General features: G+C 39.2%; 4 protein-coding genes across 4 annotated transcripts in view; 2 read left to right on the top strand and 2 right to left on the bottom strand.

The window, feature by feature from the left end:
• The window catches only part of LOC308089674 (parvalbumin beta-like), a 238,267-nt gene extending 231,019 nt beyond the window's left edge, over positions 1 to 7,248 (top strand). Inside the window, exon 5 of the mRNA XM_080434533.1 lies at positions 7,236 to 7,248. The gene's annotated coding sequence lies outside the window, so the exon portion shown is untranslated. The remainder of the gene's footprint in view (positions 1 to 7,235) is intronic.
• LOC308090089 (uncharacterized protein) overlaps positions 1 to 24,881 on the bottom strand; it is a 56,470-nt gene extending 31,589 nt beyond the window's left edge. The window contains 1 exon segment of the mRNA XM_080435117.1: positions 24,807 to 24,881. The gene's annotated coding sequence lies outside the window, so the exon portion shown is untranslated.
• Positions 2,241 to 3,884, bottom strand: LOC308089671 (E3 ubiquitin-protein ligase TRIM39-like; the record flags this gene model as incomplete). The annotated part of the gene is made up of 1 exon (XM_080434528.1): positions 2,241 to 3,884. The coding sequence occupies one exon, from the start codon at positions 3,882 to 3,884 to the stop codon at positions 2,241 to 2,243; it is 1,644 nt and encodes a 547-aa protein (XP_080290654.1).
• On the top strand, positions 5,480 to 8,553 carry LOC308090088 (uncharacterized protein; the record flags this gene model as incomplete). Its single annotated transcript, XM_080435116.1, has 7 exons — positions 5,480 to 5,624; positions 6,784 to 6,864; positions 6,983 to 7,099; positions 7,218 to 7,319; positions 7,436 to 7,537; positions 7,656 to 8,300; positions 8,494 to 8,553. The coding sequence occupies exons 3-7, from the start codon at positions 6,989 to 6,991 to the stop codon at positions 8,551 to 8,553; spliced, it is 1,020 nt and encodes a 339-aa protein (XP_080291242.1). The 5' UTR covers positions 5,480 to 5,624; positions 6,784 to 6,864; positions 6,983 to 6,988.
• Positions 24,882 to 25,083: the final 202 nt, after the last annotated feature.

Below are 25,083 nucleotides of genomic sequence, written 5' to 3'. Positions count from 1 at the left end.
TCTGCAAACCGACATCGGTAAGCGCAGATTCCTCGTGACTATGTTGGTATTAGTCATCCAGGTGTTGAAAACACTGCCTCTGGCGGTCAGTAGGAATGAAGTAGAACGAGAGTTATGCATATAACTAAGGTTCTACGAATTCCGGATGACCGCCAGAGTTGACTGTCACTCGGAATCTCATTCTCGACGAAAAGATTTCAGGAGGATGAACGCTGTGTGCCCTGCACCTATATAGGTGGCGTGCGTGCACACAGGTCACGAGTGACTTTGTTGGTATTAATATTCGACCCATACGCGAGCGCGTGATGGATATCCAGGTGTTGAAAACACTGCCTCTGGCGGTCATCCGGAATTCGTAGAACCTTAGTTATATGCATAACTCTCGTTTTTACCCATATGATGGGTTATGTCAATGGGATGATACAAAAAATGAAATGATAACTTGCACCATTGGATTCCTTGACCCTGAAAATGTAGGTTTAGCCATTAAAAACAATGTTCCATCTTATTTAGAAGCCAAGATATTACAAAACATACATTTTACGGCGGCCATTTTGTCAATTCCAATATGGCCACAGACATCTGGGCAAATGCAAACATTGATTTTATGATTCCTTAGACAATAACCTTTCCAAAAATGTATAGTTTTGCAAATCTTCAATATGAATTGATAAATGTTTTTTTAATTACAAAGATATTGCAAGAAAACAACCACATCTGGTCATTTTGGACTCAGTCATGCATCTAAGGGTTAATATTGTAAAGTTTTGTAGCTTTATAATTACCACCATTGGATTCCTCGACACTGAAAATGTAGGTTTAAGAGTTAAAATCAATGTTCCAGCTTATTTAGAGGCCGAGATATTAAAAAACGTAAACTTTTGGGTGGCCATTTTGTAATTGCCAATATGGCCGCCATATACACATCTGGGCAAATGCAAACATTGATTTCCTGATTCCTTAGACAATAACCTTTCCAAAAATGTATAGTTTTGCAAATCTTTAAAAAAATCTGACAAAATTACATAGTGAACCAGACTATTATCTCCATATTCTAACTGTATGTGTTTTTCCTTTAGATATTAACGCCCTTGATCACACTACAGCGTCACACAAAAGCACCAAAAGTAGCAGATCTACAAGCTTGAAACGTGGCGCCAAGCGACATGTTTTGAGCTTGTAGATCTGCAACTTTTGGTATTTTTGAATTTGAATCTTGAAAAGTAACAGTTTTGGACATACGAGGTTTCTACCCGTCAGACGATGTGTAGAATCATGAGACACATAGGCTATTAAATGTTTGTATTCTTACATTAGCGTAAAAACTAAACAAAATTGACATTAACACTATTTCTTTATTTTATTTCATTATTTATTCTTCATCCATTCATTTATTTCAACCATTAAAACAAAAAGACTAAATTTAAAAGCCAAACATCCCAACATAACCAATAATTGAACTGAAATAACATAATAAACTATAAAAAGAGTCGGAAGTAGGAAGAAGCAATGCTTATTTATTCCTAAATAAGCATTTACAGTAGTTAAAATTTGAAAATATGAACTGACAACATAATCAATAACAGCAATATCAAAATCTCCTTTGTGTCGGTTTATGTTAAAGTTTAGGTTAAAAGTGACAAATCTGTCAATTGTCGCAGTTTATTTGAATATGAACACAGTGACATATTCACATATTTGGTTCATACATTTATGCAAATTGGCAGCAGAAATATGATGATTTTCATCAAATGTTCTCATTCAGGATTCCATCACATGTACTGTAATAGGCTGCGTAGCACTCAAAATGGACATGGATAAAACTCCTTTATTATGTAGAACAGCATCATAGTGATGTGTCGCTTAGCTGCTGAAAATAACACATCTACAAGCTAACAACGCTTTGCATCATGACTGTCTTCCCAGACATGCTTCCACCTTTAAAAAACACATTCAAACACTTAAAAATGTACTGTATAGGCCAATCTATGGTACCACATCGTCCCCATGAAACAAAGCGCAACTAAACACACAAACACAAACCACGCCTCATTTAACTGCAGTGTGAAAGAAAGTCTATGATGAAATAAAGAAGATTTGCACTCAAATATATTAAACTGGTGCCCCCCCAAGAGCACCTCAGTGAAACCCCCTTTCAAAAACATTACTTCTAATGCCCCCCAAAGTTCTCTGCACGCCCATTGGGGGGCTGTATACCACCCCCACTGAGAAACACTGGTCTAATCTATGGGATTGACAGGAGAGATGATCAGAGGAGCAACGTTTTTACCACCATAACTATCACATGGACTGAAGAATGGAAAGAGTTTCTCAGTGAAGGTGCAGCCAGTGAAAGAGTAGAGACGAACTCTGGTCTCCACATCATAAAAGGAGACCAGACCCTCCTCATAATCCACAAACACTCCCACTTTCTGGACCTCCTCTCTTACAGGGAGGAGGACAGCAGGGCCAGCAGCAGCCTTGTACTCATTTCCATTCCTCAACATTATAGTCCACTTACCGCTTTGGGGACTCAGTGTGCTTTCACCTTTCCTGTTGATGGACTCTCTGGCCACTCCTAAACTCCACTCAGTCTTCCCTTTAACCTGAACCTCAGAGTAAAACCTTCCTGAGGAGAAGCTTTGTTTTCCTAAGACATTGGAATATTTAGAGAATCTCTCTGTGTTGTTTGGGAGATTCTTCTTTACATTTCCACAATGCACTTGTTTTCCATCCTCAGACAGGATGAGTTCACAGTATGCTGTATCAGGGTCCAGAGTTACATCCACCTCATATTGCTGGATCCTCCTCAGCTCAGCATCACACAGCCTCTTCTCCATCTCTGTACTGAGTGTCTTCTCCAGCTGAGCCACAGCTGTCCTCAAAGTTCCCACATGTGGAGACTGATGGATATTGACATTTGTCCAGTCCTTGGTGAGTGGAGGGGTGTGGATGGATGGGAAGTTCTGGAGGAGGTGGAGGTGGTCTTCAGTGTGTGAGAAATGCTTCAGCTCAGAGCTTCTCTTCTCTAATTTAGTGATTTCCTGTTGCAGCTCTTTAATGAAGCCTTCAGCCTGTTTCTCTGTTGTATTCATCTTCTCTCCAATCACATCAATGAGCTCAGCCTGGCTGCTCTCAATACAGCTGATCAGAGCAGTGAAGACCTGAACACCGTCTACTATCTCTCTGTCTGCATCTTTCCTGCTGAGCTCTGCTGAGTGTTTGATCTCCTGAATCTTCTCTCGTCTCTCCTGGATCATCTGCTGAACTTCAGCCTCTGTCTTTCCCAGCTCAGCCTTCTTTCCTTCACATACTTCTTCCAGAGATACAATGTGATGTGACTTGTGGTCTGACTCAGTGCAGGACTGACAAACACACATGTGGTCAGTCTTACAGAACAGCTCCAGAGGTTTGTCATGTTTCTTACACATAAAATCTTCCAGGTTCTTCACAGGGTCAATGAGTTTGTGTCGTTTTAACCCTGAGATTCTCTGATGAGGCTCCAGGTGAGTCTCACAGTAGGAGGTCAGACACACCAGGCAGGACTTCAGGGCTTTGAGTTTGGTCTCGCTACAGACGTCACAGGAGACTTCATCTGGTTTAGCAGCCTCTCGGTTGGCGTTGTGATTTCTTTTCAGCTGCAGTGACTTCCTAAACTGGTTAGCCATCTCAGAAATGAAAGTATTGACAAAGACTTCTGGTCTTCTATCGAAGGTTTTGTTACAAAGTGGACACTTACACTCATAATTTGTGTCCCAGTGTTGTGTGATACAGGCTTTGCAGTAGTTGTGTCCACATGGAGTGGTGACTGGATCAGTGAACACATCCATACAGATGGAACACAGGAACTGCTCTTCAGATGGGAGACTGCTGGCTGACGCCATTTCTACACACTGAGAATAAAAGTAAAGTATCAGTTACAGTTTTTTTTTTAATTGAGGAAATGATAAACATTTGTTTTGGTATTTTGAACATGATTTTGGCGACTCTGACATCATAGTACAGAATGTCAGTTAATCCTAGACTACAATGGACTGCAGTCCATGTTTTTTGTAGTTCCAGTCAGACTGGCCTTCCAGCTGATGTCAATCAACTTGTTAAGACGTTCAAATACCTAGTCAGACTGTACCAGAGGTCAGGGAAGAGAGAGGGGTGCGACTGGACTTGTGACTCTGAATATCTTTAGTTCATTATGCATTTGTTTGAACCTGTATTAGGTAAATAGTCATTTGTATTTCATCTGCAAATATTAATGTTGTTAGATGGTGTTTACATCCTCTAAAGTTATTGTGGGAGTGGCATGGTGCCCTTCGCTGTGGAGGTGCTGGTAGACAAGGTAACTGACCCCTTATTCACCTGTTTCCTAGGCTGTGCTTTCCATTTCCTGTCGATTTGATCCAATGAAATCCAATGAAACTGGTCAGATGACCAATGACATCCAATGAAATCGACAGGAAGTGGAAAACACACAGCCTATAGGAAACAGGTGAATAGCAAGGGTTCCCAAACTTTTCAGGCCGTGACCCCCCAAAAATAATCATATTGGAACTGGCGACCCCCCAAAATAATCATATTTTAACTGAGGACCCCCCAAAATAATCGTATTTGAACTGAGGACCCCCCACCCCGACACGCACTTGGAATTGTAGGCATTGTATTTAGTTTGACTCGGTTCCACAGATAAATATTGTGAAAATAGCCGAAGTACAAGCACACATTTAAGTTGACGATTAATTGTCACACATTTTAATTATGTTTATTATTATTATTATTATTAATTAAGTTTGCCTTTTAGGCTTCGTGATCAAAATTTCACAGGGCAGATATGACAAATAACTTAAAGGTAGGATATAAAGTGATATTCTTTGGTTAAAAGTTTAAAGCATTACTTCCTGATAGTAATCATTGCTATAGAGTGTTTGTTCAGTAACATGGGTCTCTCTGTCTATCCAGCTCTTTAATAAAAAGAAAATACATTTTCAGGTAGGTGACAACATTTCAGGCAATCAGGATAGAGTACAGTTCAGTTACAAAATGTTCAGCTCATTTCTGTGTGTCATCACTTCCAATTTAACTTGTTTGATCTGTATCCTGACTGAGTTCTCATCCTGATTGGATAAAATTGGTATCCTCACCTGAAAATGCATTTTTCTGTTTATTAAAGAGCTGGAGAGACATGGAGACTCCAATTACTGAACAAACACTATAGCCTACACGAATCCACGGAGCGCTTCCCTGTAGGATAACTCCGCCCCCCGCCGCCATTGCTGCGGTGTCAAAACAGTCAGCTGATACTGCGGTGAGTGCGGTGTCGGGTCAGCTGAAGTCACTGACTGCTCAAGTTACTCTTTTTACCTGCTTTTTACTACTAACTAAAGATGTACAGAATGTCGGGACGCACTTGTGTTGTTTATGGCTGCTCCAACAGCAGTGGACAAATGCAACTTTGGAGAGAAACGGAATGTGAAAAACACAAGCCTAAAGTTCATGACAACTGTCTGTGCCTCAGGCCCTATGGCTTGCACAGATTCCCTGGGCGTGAGAGTGGAGAGGACCAAGATGTTCGCCAAAAGTGGATAAAAAATGTGAACTTAAAGGACTTTGTTCCCACAAAGAACAGCGTGGTAAGTTTTGGAAACTTTTGGTTAGTTACTCACTCTTAATGTTAGCATGCAGCAGCTGCAAAGTAGCCCTAGCTCTGGCCCACAGTGTCAGAAGGAGTTCTCCTTAACGCTATGGGACCTTCTAGCCTTTGCCCGAACACCCGCGGTAGCACAGCCTCTCCTCTGTAGTAAAACAAAAAAATACACTTTCGCTAGTCGCCAAAACAAAGACGGTTTAAAGATGTTGTAAGCCTACTTTCCTTAGTGGGAACACTCTGAGCCCCCCACCTCACGTCTAAAATACACTTTTTGCCCAGAAAATAAAGTATTTAACCGAAGGAAAAATCTCGTCAATGGAAATATTCCATTGACCAGATCTGTAGGGGGCGCGGTGGAGTAACTAAAACATTTTTTTCCTTCCGGTGAAATATTTATTTTCTGTCCAAAAAGTGTATTCTAGACGTGAGGTGGGGGGCTCCAAGTGTTCCCACAAAGTAGAGTATGTTTTCAACATCTTAAAACTGTCTTTGTTTTGGTGAGTAGCCAAAGTGCATTTTTTATTACTCGAGACGAGAGGCTGAGCAGCCTGCGATCCCATTGGTATGCGGGCAAAGTACCATGACGTTAAGGAGAACTCCTTCTAACGCTATGGACCAGAGCTACATGGTTGAAACATGTTATCTTATCTAAGTTCAGCTAACGTTAATAACATCATTGTTAGTAGTATGCTAAGCTGCTGCTCTTGTGTGTGCAAAAATAAACCACCTGTGGCGTTATTGTGATTAAATAGTACCTTATTTGGTAAAACTATGGCAGTCTAATGAACACAAACACTACTGTTTTTATGTTGTATTCAGCCACTTATGTAACAGGGGATACACAAATGCATTTAGTGTACACATTTTAAAAGGTCTGTGGAGTTGAAAATAATAATAATAATAAAATAATATATTATTTTCAATTTCATAAAACGTTGCCCCAACCTACACAACTCTGTCAGGGTGTAAATGGAACCAAATGAACAGAGTGACTGTTGACTCAGTCACAACAGTGGCTGAATGTTGATGAGCTTTCTATGAAAGTCTATGACATGAAACCATTTAGTGGACAATAGTTTATGTATTGTTGAGTTATATGTGGTACCAGTATTTACTATTCATTTTCTTTATTCCATCTTAAGGTTTGTGGAGTACACTTCCCAGATGGTAGGCCAACCATTGAACACCCATATCCAGTTTTGCAACTCGGATATAAATATCACGTACGTTAGATCTTTTTCCCCTTCAAATTGATTGTTTTTGGTTCAACATGTTTAATTTATTTTGAAAAAAAAATAAAAAAAATATGTAGCACTGTTTCTTTTTCTTTTGTTTTCATAGGGGAGAATGCAGTCTGGTAGAGCCCCCCCTAAGAGAAGATGCCTTCAGCCATTAAGCAGCAACACATTAAGAGCAGCACCTGCAGACACCACATCCAATGTGGAAAATGGCGATCAAGTACGTTAGATCTTTTCCCCCTTCAAAATGATTGTTTTTGGTTCAACATGTTGTGTAATTTATTTAGAAAATAAGTTAAAAAAATTAAGCTTCGTTTCTTTTTCTTTTGTTTTCATAGGGGAGAATGCAGTCTGGTACAGCGCCCCCTAAGATAAGATGCCCTCAGCCATTAAGAGCAGCACCTGAATCCACCACATCCAATGTGGAAAATGTCTATCACGTACGTTAGATCTTTTTCCCCTTCAAAATGATTGTTTTTGGTTCAACATGTTGTTTAATTTATTTAGAAAATAAGTAAAAAAAATTAAGCAGTTTATTTTTCTTTTGTTTTCATAGGGGAGAAGGCAGTCTGGTACAGCCCCCACTAAGAGAAGATGCCCTCAGCCATTAAGAGCAGCACCTGAAGCCACCACATCCAATGTGGAAAATGTCTATCACGTATGTTAGATCTTTCTCCCCTTCAAAATTATTGTTTTTGGTTCAACATGTTGTTTAATTTATTTAGAAAATAAGTAAAAAAATTTAAGCATCGTTTGTTTTTCTTTTGTTTTCATAGGGGAGAATGCAGTCTGGTACAGCGCCCCCTAAGAGAAGATGCCCTCAGCCATTAAGCAGCAACACATTAAGAGCAGCACCTGAAGACACAACATCAGCACCCGAAGACACCACATCCAATGTGGAAAATGTCATGCCTATGGCTGTGAAGCGTGACATCGGCACCCAGTGGCCCGATAGGCCTACTGAGCACAACTACTCAACTACCAAGACAAGGCGCAACAGGGCAACACACACTGATCCTACACCATCATTGTCAGCATATGACCTGGATGACAAAGATTCCAAATTTTACACAGGCATAGGGATTGAAAGTTTTTGGCAGCTTTTGCATGCCCTCATAGATTTTCTCCCACCTCCAAAGATTACCTATTTAGCAGTCCACGACCAGCTCTTACTTGTTTTAATGAGGCTACGTCTTTGTTTGATGTTCACAGACTTGGGTAAACGATTTGGAGTAAGCAGGAGCTCAGCATGTAACATCTTTTCACTTTGGAGACCAAAACTTGCTAGGTTTATGAGGGAAAAGGTGATTGCGTGGTTGCCCAGAGATACTCTCAAAAGAATAATGCCTTCCTGTTTCAGTGTAAATTATCCCAAAGCAACATGCATAATAGACTGCACTGAACATCATAACACTTACAAAGTCTTATATTGCATTGCCCCGAATGGTTATGTTATGTTCACATCAAAACTGTTTGGTGGAAGGGCCAGTGACACTTTTATCACAAAGAACAGTGGGCTTCTGGAACTCCTGATTCCTGGTGATCAAATTTTAGCAGACCGTGGGTTCAGCATCTCTGATGTATTGCCCCCAGGGGTGACTCTGGCTCTTCCAGCCTTTACTCGCGGCCTCAAAGAACTTCCTGAGCATGAAGTTGTGGGAACAAGACGCTTAGCAAATGTCAGAATCCATGTCGAGCGTGCAATTAGAAGGTTCAAATGTTTTAAAATTGTCAGTTATGTTATTCCTGGGAGGGTACAGCATGTTGATGACATTGTAAGCATTTGTGCTGGGCTTTGTAATTTGCAACCCAAGTTAATTCAGACTGAGGAAACATCTGATATTGAGGAAGAAGAGGAATGTCATTTGGATGAAGCTGATGAGCAAGATGGAGAAAATATGTGCTGATTACTCCAAAAACAGTTGTATTCATTAAGACTTCATTCTCCATTGTAGCTTTAATATTCAAAAAGCTAATTGAAGCACTAACAAATCTCACTGTCACAGCTTTGAGTTAAATGTACTATTGGTTTCTGAAAAGGAGGGAGATGTTTGTATGAAATGCATCATCTGTGTATTTTAAGACAATATTGTACTTTCATGACTCCATGTGCTATTCTAGTAGCTATTGCTGGTAATAAATACTCAAAGTACACAACCTTCAGGTGGCCGATTTTCTCTGTTATCCACTCTTGGTTGTATAGGACATCTGTGATAATCTTTTCATTTTGGGTCCATACAAGGAACTTGCACTTTGTTTTGTTAGCACAATGCATTGCTAGCTGTACCTGGTAATAGAACCCTAATCCTGATGCTGTTTCCCTCAGAATATATTGTCCATTAATATGCCTTACATCATATTTGTTTGACTCAATCATTTTTAGCAGACTGCCATTTGTGTGCCTCAAGTTTTTTCTCTGTAGGACATTTAATCTCAAGGATGGTATCTGCATCTATGATACCATCGAGGCTGGCACCAAGCCAATTTTCTTCCTCGTGCACAATAAGACCTGTAGTCTCCACCGTCAGTCCTGTGGTCTCCTCAAACCATTTTCTAGCCAAAGGCTCTGATGTCTGACCATGTCTTGTGGCTGCATTACCAGCAAAGGTGCCATTCAGTTTCCGTTCCACCCAGTTTTGTGGGTTTACCTTTTTGGGCACTTCAGATGCCTCACTACTGGTAATTCTAATTTTCCTTTGATCTAGCCAAAATTTACTATTCTGGCCCTTTGTTTCTGTGGCTATTCTCTCCCTCTCATCTTTCCCACATACCACATATCTTTCAAAAACAGAGTTACAGAGTGTACATATGTGTTCAGCACATTGTTTATGACATGTAGGCAGTTCATTAACAGTTGCTTTCTTTTGTGGCTGTGCAGTCAACACATTATGCAAAATGGTACCCGGTATATTGGCTAGGCCAGCCATCTCAGGGGATGAAAAGTGCTGAATGACGTCTGCATCTGTCTGAAATGCCGTAGCTGTGACTTTCATATTTTTTCGAGGTCCCTGGTCTGGCCCTCGTATGTTCTCCACTGTGTCAGGCACCACATTTTCACAGGTGGATTTATTCCAGGCACAAGCCTCATCAGTGCATGCTGTGCCTGTGAATTCCTGACTGGCAGCATCTTTCACTTTGTACAGTATTCCAGCTGAATGACTGCAGCTCCTCCCTCGGTTGGCCATGCAGTCACAGCTCACATCTGCAACTGTGAGCTGTGACGTCAATTGACGCCAGTGGTGGAAAAAGTACTCAAATGTTTTACTTAAAGGGATATTTCACTTTCAAAAAAACTTTTGGTCATTTTATCGTCTACTCAGGCTTTTGTGAGCCCCCAAGACCGTTTTTAAGTTGCTTGATTCAGTATTTAGATATTTGATATTCATTTTATTAGACATGCCCCCTTCCTATACAAACCCATTATAACTTCAAACTCCATTTTTAACATGTTAGATTCATCAAAAACATCCGTCCTTGGTTCTGGTGACTCACCCTGACCTCCTAATACGTGAGGGGGCCGTGTTTTTTCGATAACCTTTTTAATTATTATTATTTATTTTTTTGGAAAATGAAAAGAAAAATACAAAAAAAATATATATATAAATAAATGAAAAAAGTAATCGAAAAAACACGGCCCCCTCACGTATTAGGAGGGCAGGGTGAGTCAGCAGAAACAAGGACGGATGTTTTTGATGAATCTGACAGGTTAAAAATTTAGTTTGAAGTTATAATGGGATTGTATAGGAAGGGGGCGTGTCTAATAAAATGATTATCAAATATCTAAATACTAAATCAAGCAACTTAAAAACGGTCTGGGGCAGGCGCGCGGGAAGTCCTTAATACCTAGGGGGGCTGTGCGTCGGGGGGCCCGCGCGCGATTTTTTTGTGATTTTTTGGGGGTTTTCTGTGTTTTTCCCCACACAAAAAGGCAGAAAGACAGTGCAAACACCAGGTTGAAGTTCATCCATGACCGTAACAGACTGCTATGATCCATAAAATATATATATATTATAAAAAATAAAATAAAATAAAACTTTTTTTTTTTTTTTTTTTTTTTTCCATCACCAGGGGGGCTGCTCCCATCACCAGGGGGGCTGCAGCCCCCATAGCCCCCCCCCTTCCCGCGCCACTGGTCTGGGGGGCTCACAAAAGCCTGTGTAGACGAAAAAATGAAATATCCCTTTAAGTAAAAGTATCAATACTGCAATGTAATGCAATGTGAAGCACTCTGTTAGAAATAAAAGTCCGGTATTAAACATTTACTTGAGAAAAAGTACAAAAGTATTGGTATCCAAATGTACTTAAAGTACCAAAAGTAAAACTACTGAAAATCTACAAGCTCACAACGCATTGAGCTTGTAGATCTGCTATTTTCAAATAGCCTAGGTATATGTGCGTTTTATAACATAATAATTTGTATCTGTAAAGTAACTAGTAACTAAAGTTTTCACTCCCGGCTGCAGTATGGATAGAGACATTGACTTAGGTGTCTCTTCCTTCATTTACCTTCCTTGCATTAATCCAGCAAGACATGACATCATGTACTATGATGTGACATTACAGTCGCCAAATTCATGTTCAAAATATCAAAACACAGAAAAAACACAAAACACACTCTCATCAAGTTTAGTATGTCATTAAAGGTAGGGTAAGTGATATGTTTTGGTTAAAACAAAATGTGTTTTGTTAAAAGGTTAAAGCACTATATTGTTATAGTAATCGTTGCTATAGAGTGTTTGTTCAGTAACAGTGTTAAATAGCTCTATATTCTGATAGTAATCGTTGCTATAGTGTTTGTTCAGTAACAGTGTTAAATAGCTCTATATTTTGATAGTAATCGTTTGCTATAGAGTGTTTGTTCAGTAACAGTGTTAAATAGCTCTATATTCTGTAATCGTTGCTATAGAGTGTTTGTTCAGTAACAGGAGTCTCTCTGTCTCTCAAGCTCTTTAATAAACAGAAAACACATTTTCAAGTAGTACTACAATTTCAGCCAATCAGGAGAGAGTTCCCATTTATCAGCTTCATTTACCAGTTCCAATTTTGTCTGCTCATTTATCTGTGTCATCAATTCCAATTGCACTTGTTTAATCTGTATCCTGTCTGAGTTCTCTATCCTGATTGGACAAAATTGGTATCCTGACTTCAAAATGCTTTTTCTGTTTAATAAAGAGCTGGAGAGACATGGAGACTCCTGTTACTGAACAAACACTCTATAGCAATGAGTACTATCACAATATAGAGCTATTTAACACTGTTACTGAACAAACACTCTATAGCAATGAGTACTATCATAATATAAAGCTATTTAACACTTATTTTAACCAAAGAAAATCACTTACCCTACCTTTTAACTTCATTAAAATAGGGTTTGGGTGCAAACTCGGCAAAGTTGCCCAGTTATGCATCTGGTCTGGATTGTATTGAAATAGAGCACAATAATGTTGAACGATAGTCTATACTTGATAGCTCTATATTGTGATAGTACTCATTGCTATAGAGTGTTTGTTCAGTAACAGGAGTCTCCATGTCTCTCCAGCTCTTTATTAAACAGAAAAAGCATTTTGAAGTCAGGATACCAATTTTGTCCAATCAGGATAGAGAACTCAGACAGGATACAGATTAAACAAGTGCAAGCTCACAACGCGTCACGATGCGACGCGTCGTGAGCTTGTAGATCTGCTATTTTCAAAAGATTTTAATACATTTTATACCATGTGAAATGGGACTTTCTGCATAATGAGTATACTTTCTACTTTTGGTATTTTAAGTACATTTTGATACCAATACTTTTTGTACTTTTACTCAAAGTAAATTTTGAATTCCACATTTTACTTGTAACAGAGTATTTCTACATCGCAGAATGAATAATTTTACTTAAGTACAAAATGTGAGTACTTTTCCCACCACTGCATACACCTTATATTATTGTCTTTTTAGTGAATAATAAATCCTTATCTGCTGTACTCACCTGTCTTTAAGTGGTCAGTATTTATGTTAAAGTCCTGGTGAAGGTTTTGTAAAGAGAGAGAGAGAGAGAGCGCTGCCACCAAACTGAATTGAATTGTGAATTTCAGGTTCAATTTATTGACAAACTCCTCCTCCTACTGCAGCTGTTAACCCTTCACATCCTCCACTCCTCTCACCTACAACTAGGCAGTGGTGGAACAAGTACTCAATTGTTTTACTTAAGTAAAAGTATCAATACTGCCATGTAGAAATACTATGTTTCAAGTAAAAGTCCGGAATTCAAAATTAACTTGTGTAAAAGTACAAAAGTATTGGTATGAAAATGTACTTAAAGTACCAAAAGTGGAAAGTTGTCTTTATACAGAATGTCCCATTTCACAAGTTTTCAAATGTATAGAAAATCTTTTGAAAATAGCAGATCTACAAGCTCACAATGCGTCGCTTCGTGACACATTGTGAGCTTGTAGATCACATCACATGGAGATAATAATCCAAATCTACAAAGTAACTAGTAACTAAAGTTTTCAAATCATTGTAGTGGAGTAAAGTACAATATTTGCCTCTGAGATGTAGTGGAGTAGAAGTAAAAAGTAATGAAAATTGGAAATACTCCAGTAAAGTCAAAACACCTCAAACATATACTTAAGTACAGTACATGTACTTATTAGTTACTTTACACCACCGCAACTAGGGTTTTCAACCACCTGAACAACAACCTTATTTCTAAGAAAAATAAATGGGGTGTCCCTTATATTTTTCTTAGAAATACAGGTGTTGTTCAGGTGGTAAAAAAAAGAAATCTCACTGTATACATGTTGCAACACGTGAGCTTGTAGATCGTCTATTTTTTGGCAGAGGTTTGGTGTAGACAGAAAAAAAAGCGGTCCAAGTACGAAGGCTAACAACCTGTATTATAGTATAATATTTCTGAAAAATATAAACATATAACATTTTTGAATAATCTGGTTTTTTTAAATATATTTTTTATCATAAATCTTCTCTTCCTAGGGGTCCCTGGTACAAAACCTATTCAGATGGGGGTCCGTGGCCAAATACATATCAATGTGGGGGTCCTTGACATGAACACGTTTGAGAAACACTGGTTTAAGGCATTGTGTGTTATCATGGATTAAAATCAAAATGTCATAGGATACTCTAGCTGGATGTATCGTTACCACTTAATCCTGACGTGTGAAAATAGCCAAAATACAAGCTCACAACACGTGAGCTTGTTCTGCTATTTTCGGTGGAGAAAAAGAGCTTTAAAAATGATGATGATGGAACAATTAGTGATTTTTAAGGAAGCATACCATATATAATGTATATCACACACAGTTAAGACTCACACATATAGAACTTATATATTCTAACACATATATAGGAAATAAGTGTTCCTATTTGAACAAGCCTAGTTATTACACAATCATAAGCAAACCTGAAAGAGGCTTACATCACACCAGGCATGCAATGCTCATTTGGTATGTTCTTGCACTCTATTTCAATGACGTGACGCGCACGTCGCTTAACACCTACACTGCAAGTCACACAATGGACAATTGATATGCATCTGGGCTTATTCCTATGTTAATTTGCTAGGTGTGAGTCGGGAACCTTTGAAAACTTTGTTGAGGTGCGAATTTAAAGTAGTTTTAAATCTATGCGTGTGCCTGCGCGTGCTCCTGGTCAAATAGGTTCCGGCACGGCGTGCAAGGCCGTCCAGTGAGCATTGCACCCCTGGTCATAACATAACTTCTGGCAGTGCTGGAAAAAGTACTCTTATTTTTTTTACTTAAGTAAAAGTATCAATACTGCAATGTAGAAATACTCTGTGTTACAAGTAAAAGTCCGGAATTCATCATTTACTATTTTTGTACTTAAAGTACCAAAAGTAAAAGTACTACATTTTTTGAAAATAGCAGATCTGCAAGTTCACAACGCGTTGCGAGCTTGTAGATTGGCTATTTTCAAATAGCCTATGTATAAAATCGGGCTGAAGTGGTTAATGTATGTTTTATGATACAATAATTGTCAATTGCAAAGTAACTAGTAACTAAAGTTTTCAAATAATTGTAGTGGAGTAAAAGTACAATATTTGGATCCGAGATGTAGTGGAGGAGAAGTACTGAAAAATTTAAATACTCCAGTAAAGTAAAAATACCCCCCAAAAAAGTACAGTACTTGAGTAAATGTACTTAGTTACTTTACACCACTGATGTCGGGTGGATTTTGCTTTTAATTGGTTCCTCTGGGGCCCATCTAAGCTTCAGAGAAGTCAGATCCCTTCAGGAAGGCACCAACACAGTATAAACCTCTGTTACTTTAACTCTGAGAGTGTAAATGGGACCAAATGGATCCGTGCAGGACCGTTGTACACTGAGAGCTATAATAGGGCTCCTTAAAATCAAAAGTACCACTGTGCTACACTAAATGGAACACAGCCTTTATTAGAATCACTGGTAACACCTGTGAAGGCAGTAAAGGAAGAAGAGGCCCAGAAATGGTGAAACAATGAAATTAACCCATTAAGACCGGAAACGCATCTGTGTCATTTTTAGATTTCTTTGGCTATTCAATTTTTTTTTTACTCCATTAGCCTACAAGACAAGAAGAGCATGCACCAAAAGACTGAGCCGAAAATTGTCATGTCACATATATAGTGTGTGTATATATATATATTTTTTTTATCTGTCAGGTACCAGGCTGAAATAATGTCACACAGGGTTCATTTTTAACCCTATGTTACACATATCCTACCTACCCAAACCCAAACAATTGAAACATAGCTAAATCTATATAAGTATACAACATACAAATGAACACATTTTCCATACAATTTGGAATCAAGGAATCCATTAAGATTGGCATTATTAGAGGTAGGGTAGTGATTTTTTTTTAAGGTTAAAGTACTATATTGTGATAGTATTAATTGCTACAGAGCGTTTGTTCGGTCACATGGGTCTCTCCAGCTCTTTAGTAAACAGAATATAAATACATTTTCAGGTAGGTGACAACATTTAAGCCAATCAGAAGAGAGCACTGAAAATGCATTTTCTGTTTAATAAAGAGCTGGAGAGACCTGGAGACTCCTTTTCCTTTAACACTCTATAGCAATGAGTACTATCAGAATATAGCTATTTAACACTTATTTTAGCCAGAGTAAATCACTTACCCTACCTTTAACATTCAAGCATATCTTGAAAAAACAAACAAAAAAACAGAGTCAACAATGTTCATATTACTGTCTTATCTTTTATACTAAATACTTGTTGTTGATTGTTTTCCTTCCGACTATTTCCTCATAATCCTTGGAGTGTGTATTTAAAGATGATGTAAGTACTCAGTACTTTACAGCCTTCCTAGAAATTGGTGAACAACAGCGCCATCATCATCCATAGTCTCTATTATGTTGTAATAGCCAGTGCAGTGTTTGAGTACCTCGTGACATGACCTGCCTCGTGAAACACGCTCAACAACTATTTTGAACGTGCAGTATGATGAAGTAAGTCAGTGGTTCTCAACCTGTGGGTCGGGACCCCACAGTTTTTTTTTGGGAGGGGACATTACTGCATCACAAGTAATCATCAAACTATGCTATAAAAACGGGTCAATCATTGGCCAAATTTTCAAATATAAGAAAGACTCCAAAATTGTGAAAATTGGAGATCTACAAGCTCACAACACCTAGCTTGTAGATCTGCTATTTTCACAATATTTATCTGTGGAACCAAGTCAGTAAATGTAATGCCTCAACCCCTACATTCCAAGTACTTGTCAGGGTGGGGGGTCCCCAGTTCAAATGATTATTTTGGAGGGTCCCCAGTTCAAATATGATTATTTTAGGGGGTCACGGCCTGAAAAGGTTGAGAACCACTGAAGTAAGTAAGTATGTACATTTTATTTGTATATAATACTTCTCACAGAGAGAACTCACTGTATTTGCATACAACAGAAATAAAAATACAGCATGAAACATTCAAATGATTAAGAACAACAAAAACACACACACACACACACACACACACACACACACACACACACACACCCACCCACCCCCACACACACACACACACACACACACACACACACACACACACACACACACACACACACACACACACACACACACACACACACACACATACACACACACACACAAACTAAGACATTCAACAAATGCTTGTTTAAGTGGTTCACAGAGGCTGCAGCTCTCAAGACCTGTGGCGGGGAATTCCAAGCCTTTTTGTTTTTTTTACCTTTTTCCGGGAACTTCAGTGTTCAGCTTCACCCAGCTGACTGCTTCTCACAGAGCAGCGCGGAGGGGAGAGCAGTTAGGGATTAAGTGTCATGCCTCAGGCACATTTTGACACTCTGAAAAATCTTTTTTTTTTCTTGGAAAGTGTCTACATTTAAATACAGCATGCTTGCTTTGATATTAAAAAGAAAATGGACTTTTGAATACTGAAGCATTTGTAAAAGCATCTACTCCAATACTTCAACTTTGACTGAGTTACATTAATTTGTAGATGAGTAATGTTTTGTGATCCACAGGTATCTCTTGAGAGCTGCAGCCTAATAATGAATTGCATTTTTATAGCGCTTTTCCAAGTGCTCAAGCGCTTTACAATGGTTCATTCATTCATACAGGTGGCCTATGTGGCAATTTTTAAGAACCAATAAAAAATACCACTGTTTTTGGTTTTAATCATTTGAATGTCTGTCTGTCTGTCTGTTTGTATCTCTCTCTCTCTCTCTCTCTCTCTCTCTCTCTCTCTCTCTCTCTCTCTCTCTCTCTCTCTCTCTCTCTCTCTCTCTCTCTCTACCCATTAATACCTAAGTTTTCACACTTTTTCGTGTGAAGGACCCCCAGATTGATATATATATATATTTGGCCGTGGACCCCCAGAAGAGAAGATTTGTGTTAAAAAATCCTAAATTATTCAAAAAGTTTCGTACACAATTTTCTTTTCTGAAATAGTGTATATATGTACAAGCTCGCAGCGCCGCACAAAGTGACAAGCTGTGAGCTTATATATATCTATATTATATCTGCTATTTTTGAGAACTGCTGTTCTAAACCAGTGGTTCTCAACCTTTTCAGGCCGTGACCCCCCAAAATAATCATATTTGAACTGGGACCCCCCCCCCCCCCCCTAAAATCATATTTGAACTGGGGACCCCCCCCCCCGCATCAGGCATTGTGAGCTTGTAGATCTGCTATTTTAAAAAATGTTGCCTCTTTCTTATATCATTTCACAATTTGGCCAAGTTTGACCAGTTTTTATGGTAAAGTTGTTTTTGATGCAGTAATGATCTTGAGGGGAAAAGGAGCAGACTAAATACAGAGTGAAACACTCATGATAGTGCTGTCAAATATGTCTATGAAGCTATCTATGAAATCTATGAAAACGTAATCTGCGACACAATTCTATGCAATATGTAGTGGAGGAGGGGGGGGGGTCCTTGCTTCATCTCTCTCTCAGCGAAAGGGTCCTTGGCCTGAAAACCCCTGCTTTAGAAATCCTAAAGTTTTCTGAAAAAAACATATGTTGCCAATGTTTATATATCTCAGGAAACAACAACATCTTATGCACACCAGTTTCTGGTCGGCTCAGAGACGGGTGCGTAGGCAGAGATCAGACGTTGCTTAAATAATAGTTTGTATTACTTTAGTGAACGTATTTATAGTTATATTGTCCAGGACTGTTGACCGGTAGCCTGTTTGTCTAACTGTGGTTCTCAACCTTTTCATGCCGTGACCCCCAAAATAATCATATTTGAACTGGGGACCCCCCACCCTGACAAGCACTTGGAATGTACTGTAGGAGTTGAGGCATTTAGTTTGACTCGGTTCCACAGATAAATATTGTGAAAATAGCAGATCTACAAGCTCACAACGCCTCGCAACACACACATATTACACACAAATATCCTCCCTCACTCTCACTCTTCCTTGGAGTAAATTGGGAGGAAGAGACATCAGAGACGTCATTGTGCTTCTACTGAAATATTAACCCACAAAACAGAACATTCTGAACGTTATTTTATTTGTATTTTTCATTCATTTCATAGGGTCCATGGTTGTGCATTCTAATCTAAAATGTGTCTTTCCCCTGAAGAATGCCAATGGGACCATTGGAATGCATTAGCCTACGCAGTACAAAGTTTCACCCAGAAAATAGCCAATAATAGAAAATAGCTAAATTAACACCCAGAAATAGCCAAAACTGAGCACAATTCGACCTGTAAGGCCACATCTCATTTGAGAATTGTACTATTTTCAAATGGTTGAAATATACACAGGGCTGAAGTGGTAATGTATGTTTTGTAATGATTATCAAAATCTACGACCGTTCCGAGGTCGTTGGATGTGTGGGGGAGACAGGACTTAACCCCTGGGGGCGACGGGACCTAAGTGGCCAGACATACTTTGGGGCGACTGTTCCGACGTCGCCGGATATGCCCCGGGGCGACAGTGTTTTGGGGCGAGCGTTCTTGTATTCGCTGGCAGTTGTTGTCATCACTAACAGACCAGCTACGTTCTATGTGTGCTATTACTACTATATGTGTACTACTACTGTTGTTTAAAAAGTTATTGTTGTTTGTTCGTCCCCAACAGAGCAGCTACTTTGCATGTGTACTGTTTTATCCCTGAGGCTGACAGGATGACAACTAAGTGAGTCACCATCTTTATTTCTGATAAAACATGTTCTTTACAACCTATTTGGACCAACAGTGACCTCTAGTGAAAGATGTGAAGACAAACAGTTGGCTTATAGGGTGAACCTGGACTTAATTTGTAATATTTCTTTTGGAAAATGAAAAAAATGAACAAAACAACCTATTTGGACCAACAGTGACCTCTAGTGAAAGATGTGAAGACAAACAGTTGGCTTATAGGGTGAACCTGGACTTAATTTGTAATATTTCTTTTGGAAAATGAAATTTTTTTAAAAAATTCAATAAAAGAAATGAAAAAAGTAACGAAAAAACACGGCCCCTCACGTATTAGGAGGGCAGGGTGAGTCAGCAGAACCAAGGACGGGTGTTTTTGATGAATCTAACAGGTTAAAAATGGAGTTTGAAGTTATAATGGGTTTGTATAGGAAGGGGGCGTGTCTGATAAAATGATTATCAAATATCTAAATACTGAATCAAGCAACTTAAAAACTGTCTGGGGGGCTCACAAAAGCCTGAGTAGACGATAAAATGACAAAGTTTTTTTTAAAGTGAAATATCCCTTTAATATTTTGGGCATGTTGTCATGTTGAGAGAAAAAAATAATAATAATAATTTCTGTTTCATTTGTTGTTTTGTTTTTGTTCATTTTCAAAACTCTTCAAAAATGTCCTTAAACAAAACAAACCCCCATAATTTTCTAAAATAGTGAAAATAACAGCTAACTGCCTGAATTTATGCCAGTTTAGGGCAAGTATAGGGCCGGCCTAGTACTTTACGATAGGCTCTATGCACAGCAGCCATATTGGACAGAAATTGGGCCTCTTCCTTACTTCCTTCACAGGTGTTACCAATGATACTAATGAAGGCTCTGTTCCATTCTGGTCAAACAGGGTCAGGGTGCTGATATTGTGCATGTCGGAACTGGAAACACTCTGCTACACCAGTGGGTCTCAAAGTGTGGTCCAGGGACCCTCATGGTTCCTTGAGGGGTGTGTAACTCTGAGAGTGTACAAATGGAACCAAATGGACCGTAAGGGTCCATTTGGTTACATTTGTACACTCTCAGAGTTATGGTGGTCCTTCAAATGAGAACCACTGTGCTACACTAAATGGAACAGAGCTTTCATTAGTATCATTGTTAACACCTGTGAAGGAAGTATTCACCTGTTTCTTAGGCTGTGAGTTTTCCACTTCCTGTCGATTTCATTGGATATCATTGGTCATCTGTCCAGTTTCATTGGATTTCATTGGATCAAAATTGACAGGAAGTGGAAAACACACAGCCTAGGAAACAGGTGAATAAGGGGCCCAATTTCTGGCCAATAGAGACACACGGCTGGAAGCGGAAGGCCTACAAATCCACGCCCACTTTTGACACTCGGGGTCCGTTAGAACGATGAACTGCAGCTCTCAATGCAATCTCTATGAGAGGCATTGTAAAATACCGTCATTTCACTGGTTAACTACTGAGGCTGTAGCGATTTTTTTTTTGTTCTAATAATCTGTCCCATTTGTTTAATTTGTCCTTTTTAATGTCCCATATCTTTCATCTCGATATACTACCCACAATATACTATAATATACTCCATCAGTATGTCAAAACCGCTAGCATCGGAGATCCAGGGTTTAAGTGGTCGCATGGTATATACGTCACGGACGCATCCCTTGAGGTTTTCAATACCCAGAAAACTGGCGAAAGTGACCGTTTTGGTCATTATCTCTGGAACAGAAGGTCCAATCTGCTCAGTTCAAAGCTTGTTGGATGCGTGACGTTGAGGACATTAAGCACGCAATGACACATTTTCGGGTTATTTTTTTTTTTTTAGGGGAGGCGAGGTCTTAGTTGGGCAGGCGACCGCCTCTCCTGCCTCTACAGTGGGTACGTCACTGGTAGCCGCTCGGCGCTCGTAAAGACAGTGATGTCACTGAAATGCGACAACTTGTCTGTCTGCCTGTCTGCCGTCTACCCTCTGCTGTGTTAACATTATGGGTAACTCGTTAAAGTGGCAAATTAAATGTGAAACACATCAACTATTAAGAAAACAAGAAGATATGTTGACAAAGACACTCCATACATTTGGAAACATATTTTTATTTAAATCAATATCGTCTCCAGTTAATGTAGGAATATTTTAAAAGTAGGCTAATTCTCATATCCTCTCATAGGGAATGCATTGGCAGCTGCAGTTCATCGTTCTAACGGACCTCGAATAGCGGCGCTGTCTCAAAAGTGGGCGTGAAATTTGTAGTCCCCGTGTGTCTCTATATGGCTGCTGTGCATAGAGCCTATTAGGCCTACATTTTACAATATGCATTACATTCACCCATTCACACACCAATGGCACAGGAAATCATGCTAGGCACCAACAAGTTTTTGGTGCAAAATGTGACAAAAGCATATTTATTTTTTCTCCATTATTTATTCTTTAAACATTAATTTCAACAATTTAAAAATGATAAAATTCTAAATTTAAAAGCCATGCATCCCAACAATAACCAGTAATTGAACAGAAATAACTTAATAACCCAAAAAAAGCTAGGAAGTAGGGAGAAGCAATGCTTATTTATTCCTAAATAAGGATTTACAGTAGTTATGATGGAAAATATGAACTGAAAAAAAATAACAGCAATATCAAAATCTCCTTTGTGTCGGTTCATGTTAAAGTTAAGGTTAAAATTGACAAATCTGTCAATTGTTGCAGTTTATTTGAATATACCTGAACACGGTGATATATTCAGCCATTTGATTAGAGCCTATTAGGCCTACATTTTACAATATGCATTACATTCACCCATTCACACACCAATGGCACAGGAAACCATGCTAGGCACCAACAAGTTTTTGGTGCAAAATGTGACAAAAGCATATAAATTTTTTCCCCATTATTTATTCTTTAAACATTAATTTCAACAATTTAAAAATGATAAAATTCTAAATTTAAAAGCCATGCATCCCAACAATAACCAGTAATTGAACAGAAATAACATAATAACCCCAAAAAAGCTAGGAAGTAGGGAGAAGCAATGCTTATTTATTCCTAAATAAGGATTTACAGTAGTTATGATGGAAAATATTAACTGAAAAAAAATAACAGCAATATCAAAATCTCCTTTGTGTCGGTTCATGTTAAAGATAAGGTTAAAATTGACAAATCTGTCAATTGTTGCAGTTTATTTGAATATACCTGAACACGGTGATATATTCAGCCATTTGATTCGATTAAGGGAGAAGCCATTGGACAACAGACAAGCCCTGTAAAAAAGGAGATCAAACAGATCATACCGTTTCACGCGAATAGCTGAAATATCCTGGGTTTAAGTGTTTTTCAAACTGCTCAAAATTGTGGACAATCTAAGGGCGGAGCTTACTGGTCAAAGTGATACATGTGTTCCTCATGAGTCAAGGCACAAGTGTAAGCAAGTTTCACGACTTTCGGCCAAACGAGGCATGACTTATGCCTGTTTAAAGTTTGCATTTACACAAAATTGCTATAGTGCCCCCCTTTGGCCAATTGGAGTAAGATTGATTTCAGTGATATTTGGAATGACCGTCAACCTTTCTGCAAAGTTTCAAAGAAATGTGAGTCTGCATGTATGTGTTAGGGGCTGATGAATAATTGTCATAAAACTGCAATATTCATTGGCTCATTAAAGCTTAATTTTTTCACTTAAAAAAATCCGCTCCCAATGTTATGTCGGCATAGGTCCAAAGTTCATGTGTAAAAAGTTTTACACATGAAACGGCTTTGTGCTGTCTGGGAGATTCTTCTTTACATTTCCACAATGCACTTGTTTTCCATCATCAGACAGGATGAGGTTGGGATGTGCTGTAGTAGGGTCCAGAGTTACATCCACCTCATGTTGTTGGATCCTCCTCAGCTCAGCATCACACAGATTCTTCTTTTTCATCTCTTGACTGAGTGTCTTCTCCAGCTGAGCCACAGCTGTCCTCACTGACCCCACATGTGAAGACGGATGGACATTGACCTTTGTCCAGTCCTTGGTGGGTCTCCACCCAGTGTTGAAGGATTTGAAGTTCTGGAGGAGGTGGAGGTGGTCTTCAGTGTGTGAGAGCTGCTTCAGCTCAGAGCTTCTCTTCTCTAATTGAGTGATTTCCTGTTGCAGCTCTTTAATGAAGCCTTCAGCCTGTTTCTCTGTTGTTTTCTGCTTCACTTCAATCACATCAATGAGCTCAGCCTGGCTTCTCTCAATACAGCTGATCAGAGCATTGAACACCTTCACGCTGTCCCCTATCTCTCTGTCTCTATCTTTCCTGCTGAGCTCTACTGAGTGTTTGATATCCTGAATCTTCTCTTGTCTCCCCTGGATCATCTGCTGAACTTCAGCCTCTGTCTTTCCCAGCTCAGCCTTCTTTCCTTCACACTCTTCTTCCAGAGATACAATACTATGGGACTTGTGGTCTGACTCAGTGCAGAACTGACAAACACACATGTGGTCAGTCTTACAGAACAGCTCCAGAGGTCTGTCATGTTTCTTACAAATAAAGTCTTCCACGTTCTTTACAGGGTCGATTAGTTTGTGTCGTTTCAATCCTGTGAGTCTCTGATGAGGCTCCAGGTGAGTCTCACAGTAGGAGGTCAGACACACCAGGCAGGACTTCAGGGCTTCGAGTTTGGTCTCGGTACAGACGTCACAGGAGACTTCATCTGGTTTAGCAGCCTCTCGGTTGGCAGTGTGATTTCTTTTCAGCTGCAGTGACTTCCTAAATCGGTTAGCCATCTCAGAAATGAAGGTGTTGACAAAAACCTGTGGTCTCCTATCGAAGGTTTTGTTACAGAGTGGACACTTACACTCGTAATTAGTGTCCCAGTGTTGTGTGATACAGGTTTTGCAGTAGTTGTGTCCACATGGAGTGGTGACTGGATCAGTGAACACATCCAGACAAATTGAACACCGGAACTGCTCTTCAGACTGGACACTGCTGGCTGATGCCATTTTCTACACACAGAGAATACAAGTGAAAATATCAGTAGTAGTTCTTCAATGATAGGCCTACTTCTCATAGCCTGATAGTAATGAATATGATTGTATTGGAATAGAGCACAATAATGTTGAACTTCTATACTTCTATACTTGACATGGAAACATTAGGCCTACATGTCATTTTTTACCAATTCAAAGATCGGACTGAGTAATGTCAAGGAATATGAAAACATGAGAAAAGCATGTTTGGATTCAGTTTAGAATCAGCCTCAGGTCTATACCTTATTATGTTATTGTCTTTTTGTGAATAATACATCCTTATCTGCTGTACTCACCTGTCTTTAAGTGGTCAGTATTTCTGTTAAAGTCCAGTTGAAGGTTTTGTAGAGAGTGTGAGCGCTGCCACCAAATGAATTTCGCTGAAATGAATTGTGAATTTCAGGTTAGACTAGTTTATAAACTCCTCCTCGTACAGCAGCTGTTAACCCTTCACATCCTCCACTCCTCTCACCTACAAATAGGGTTGCCAACCACCTGAACACCCGGCCGTCGTCCCTTATTTCTAAGAAAAGTAAGGGACACCCAGAAAAAGATAAAATCTCACTGTAAATG

This window comes from Gymnoscopelus braueri, assembly GCF_963280865.1.
Source record: "Gymnoscopelus braueri genome assembly, chromosome: 8".
NCBI classification, from domain to species: Eukaryota; Metazoa; Chordata; class Actinopteri; order Myctophiformes; family Myctophidae; genus Gymnoscopelus; species Gymnoscopelus braueri.
The sequence above is the reverse complement of the archived record's forward strand: the minus strand, read 5'-3'. Positions and strand labels throughout refer to the sequence as shown.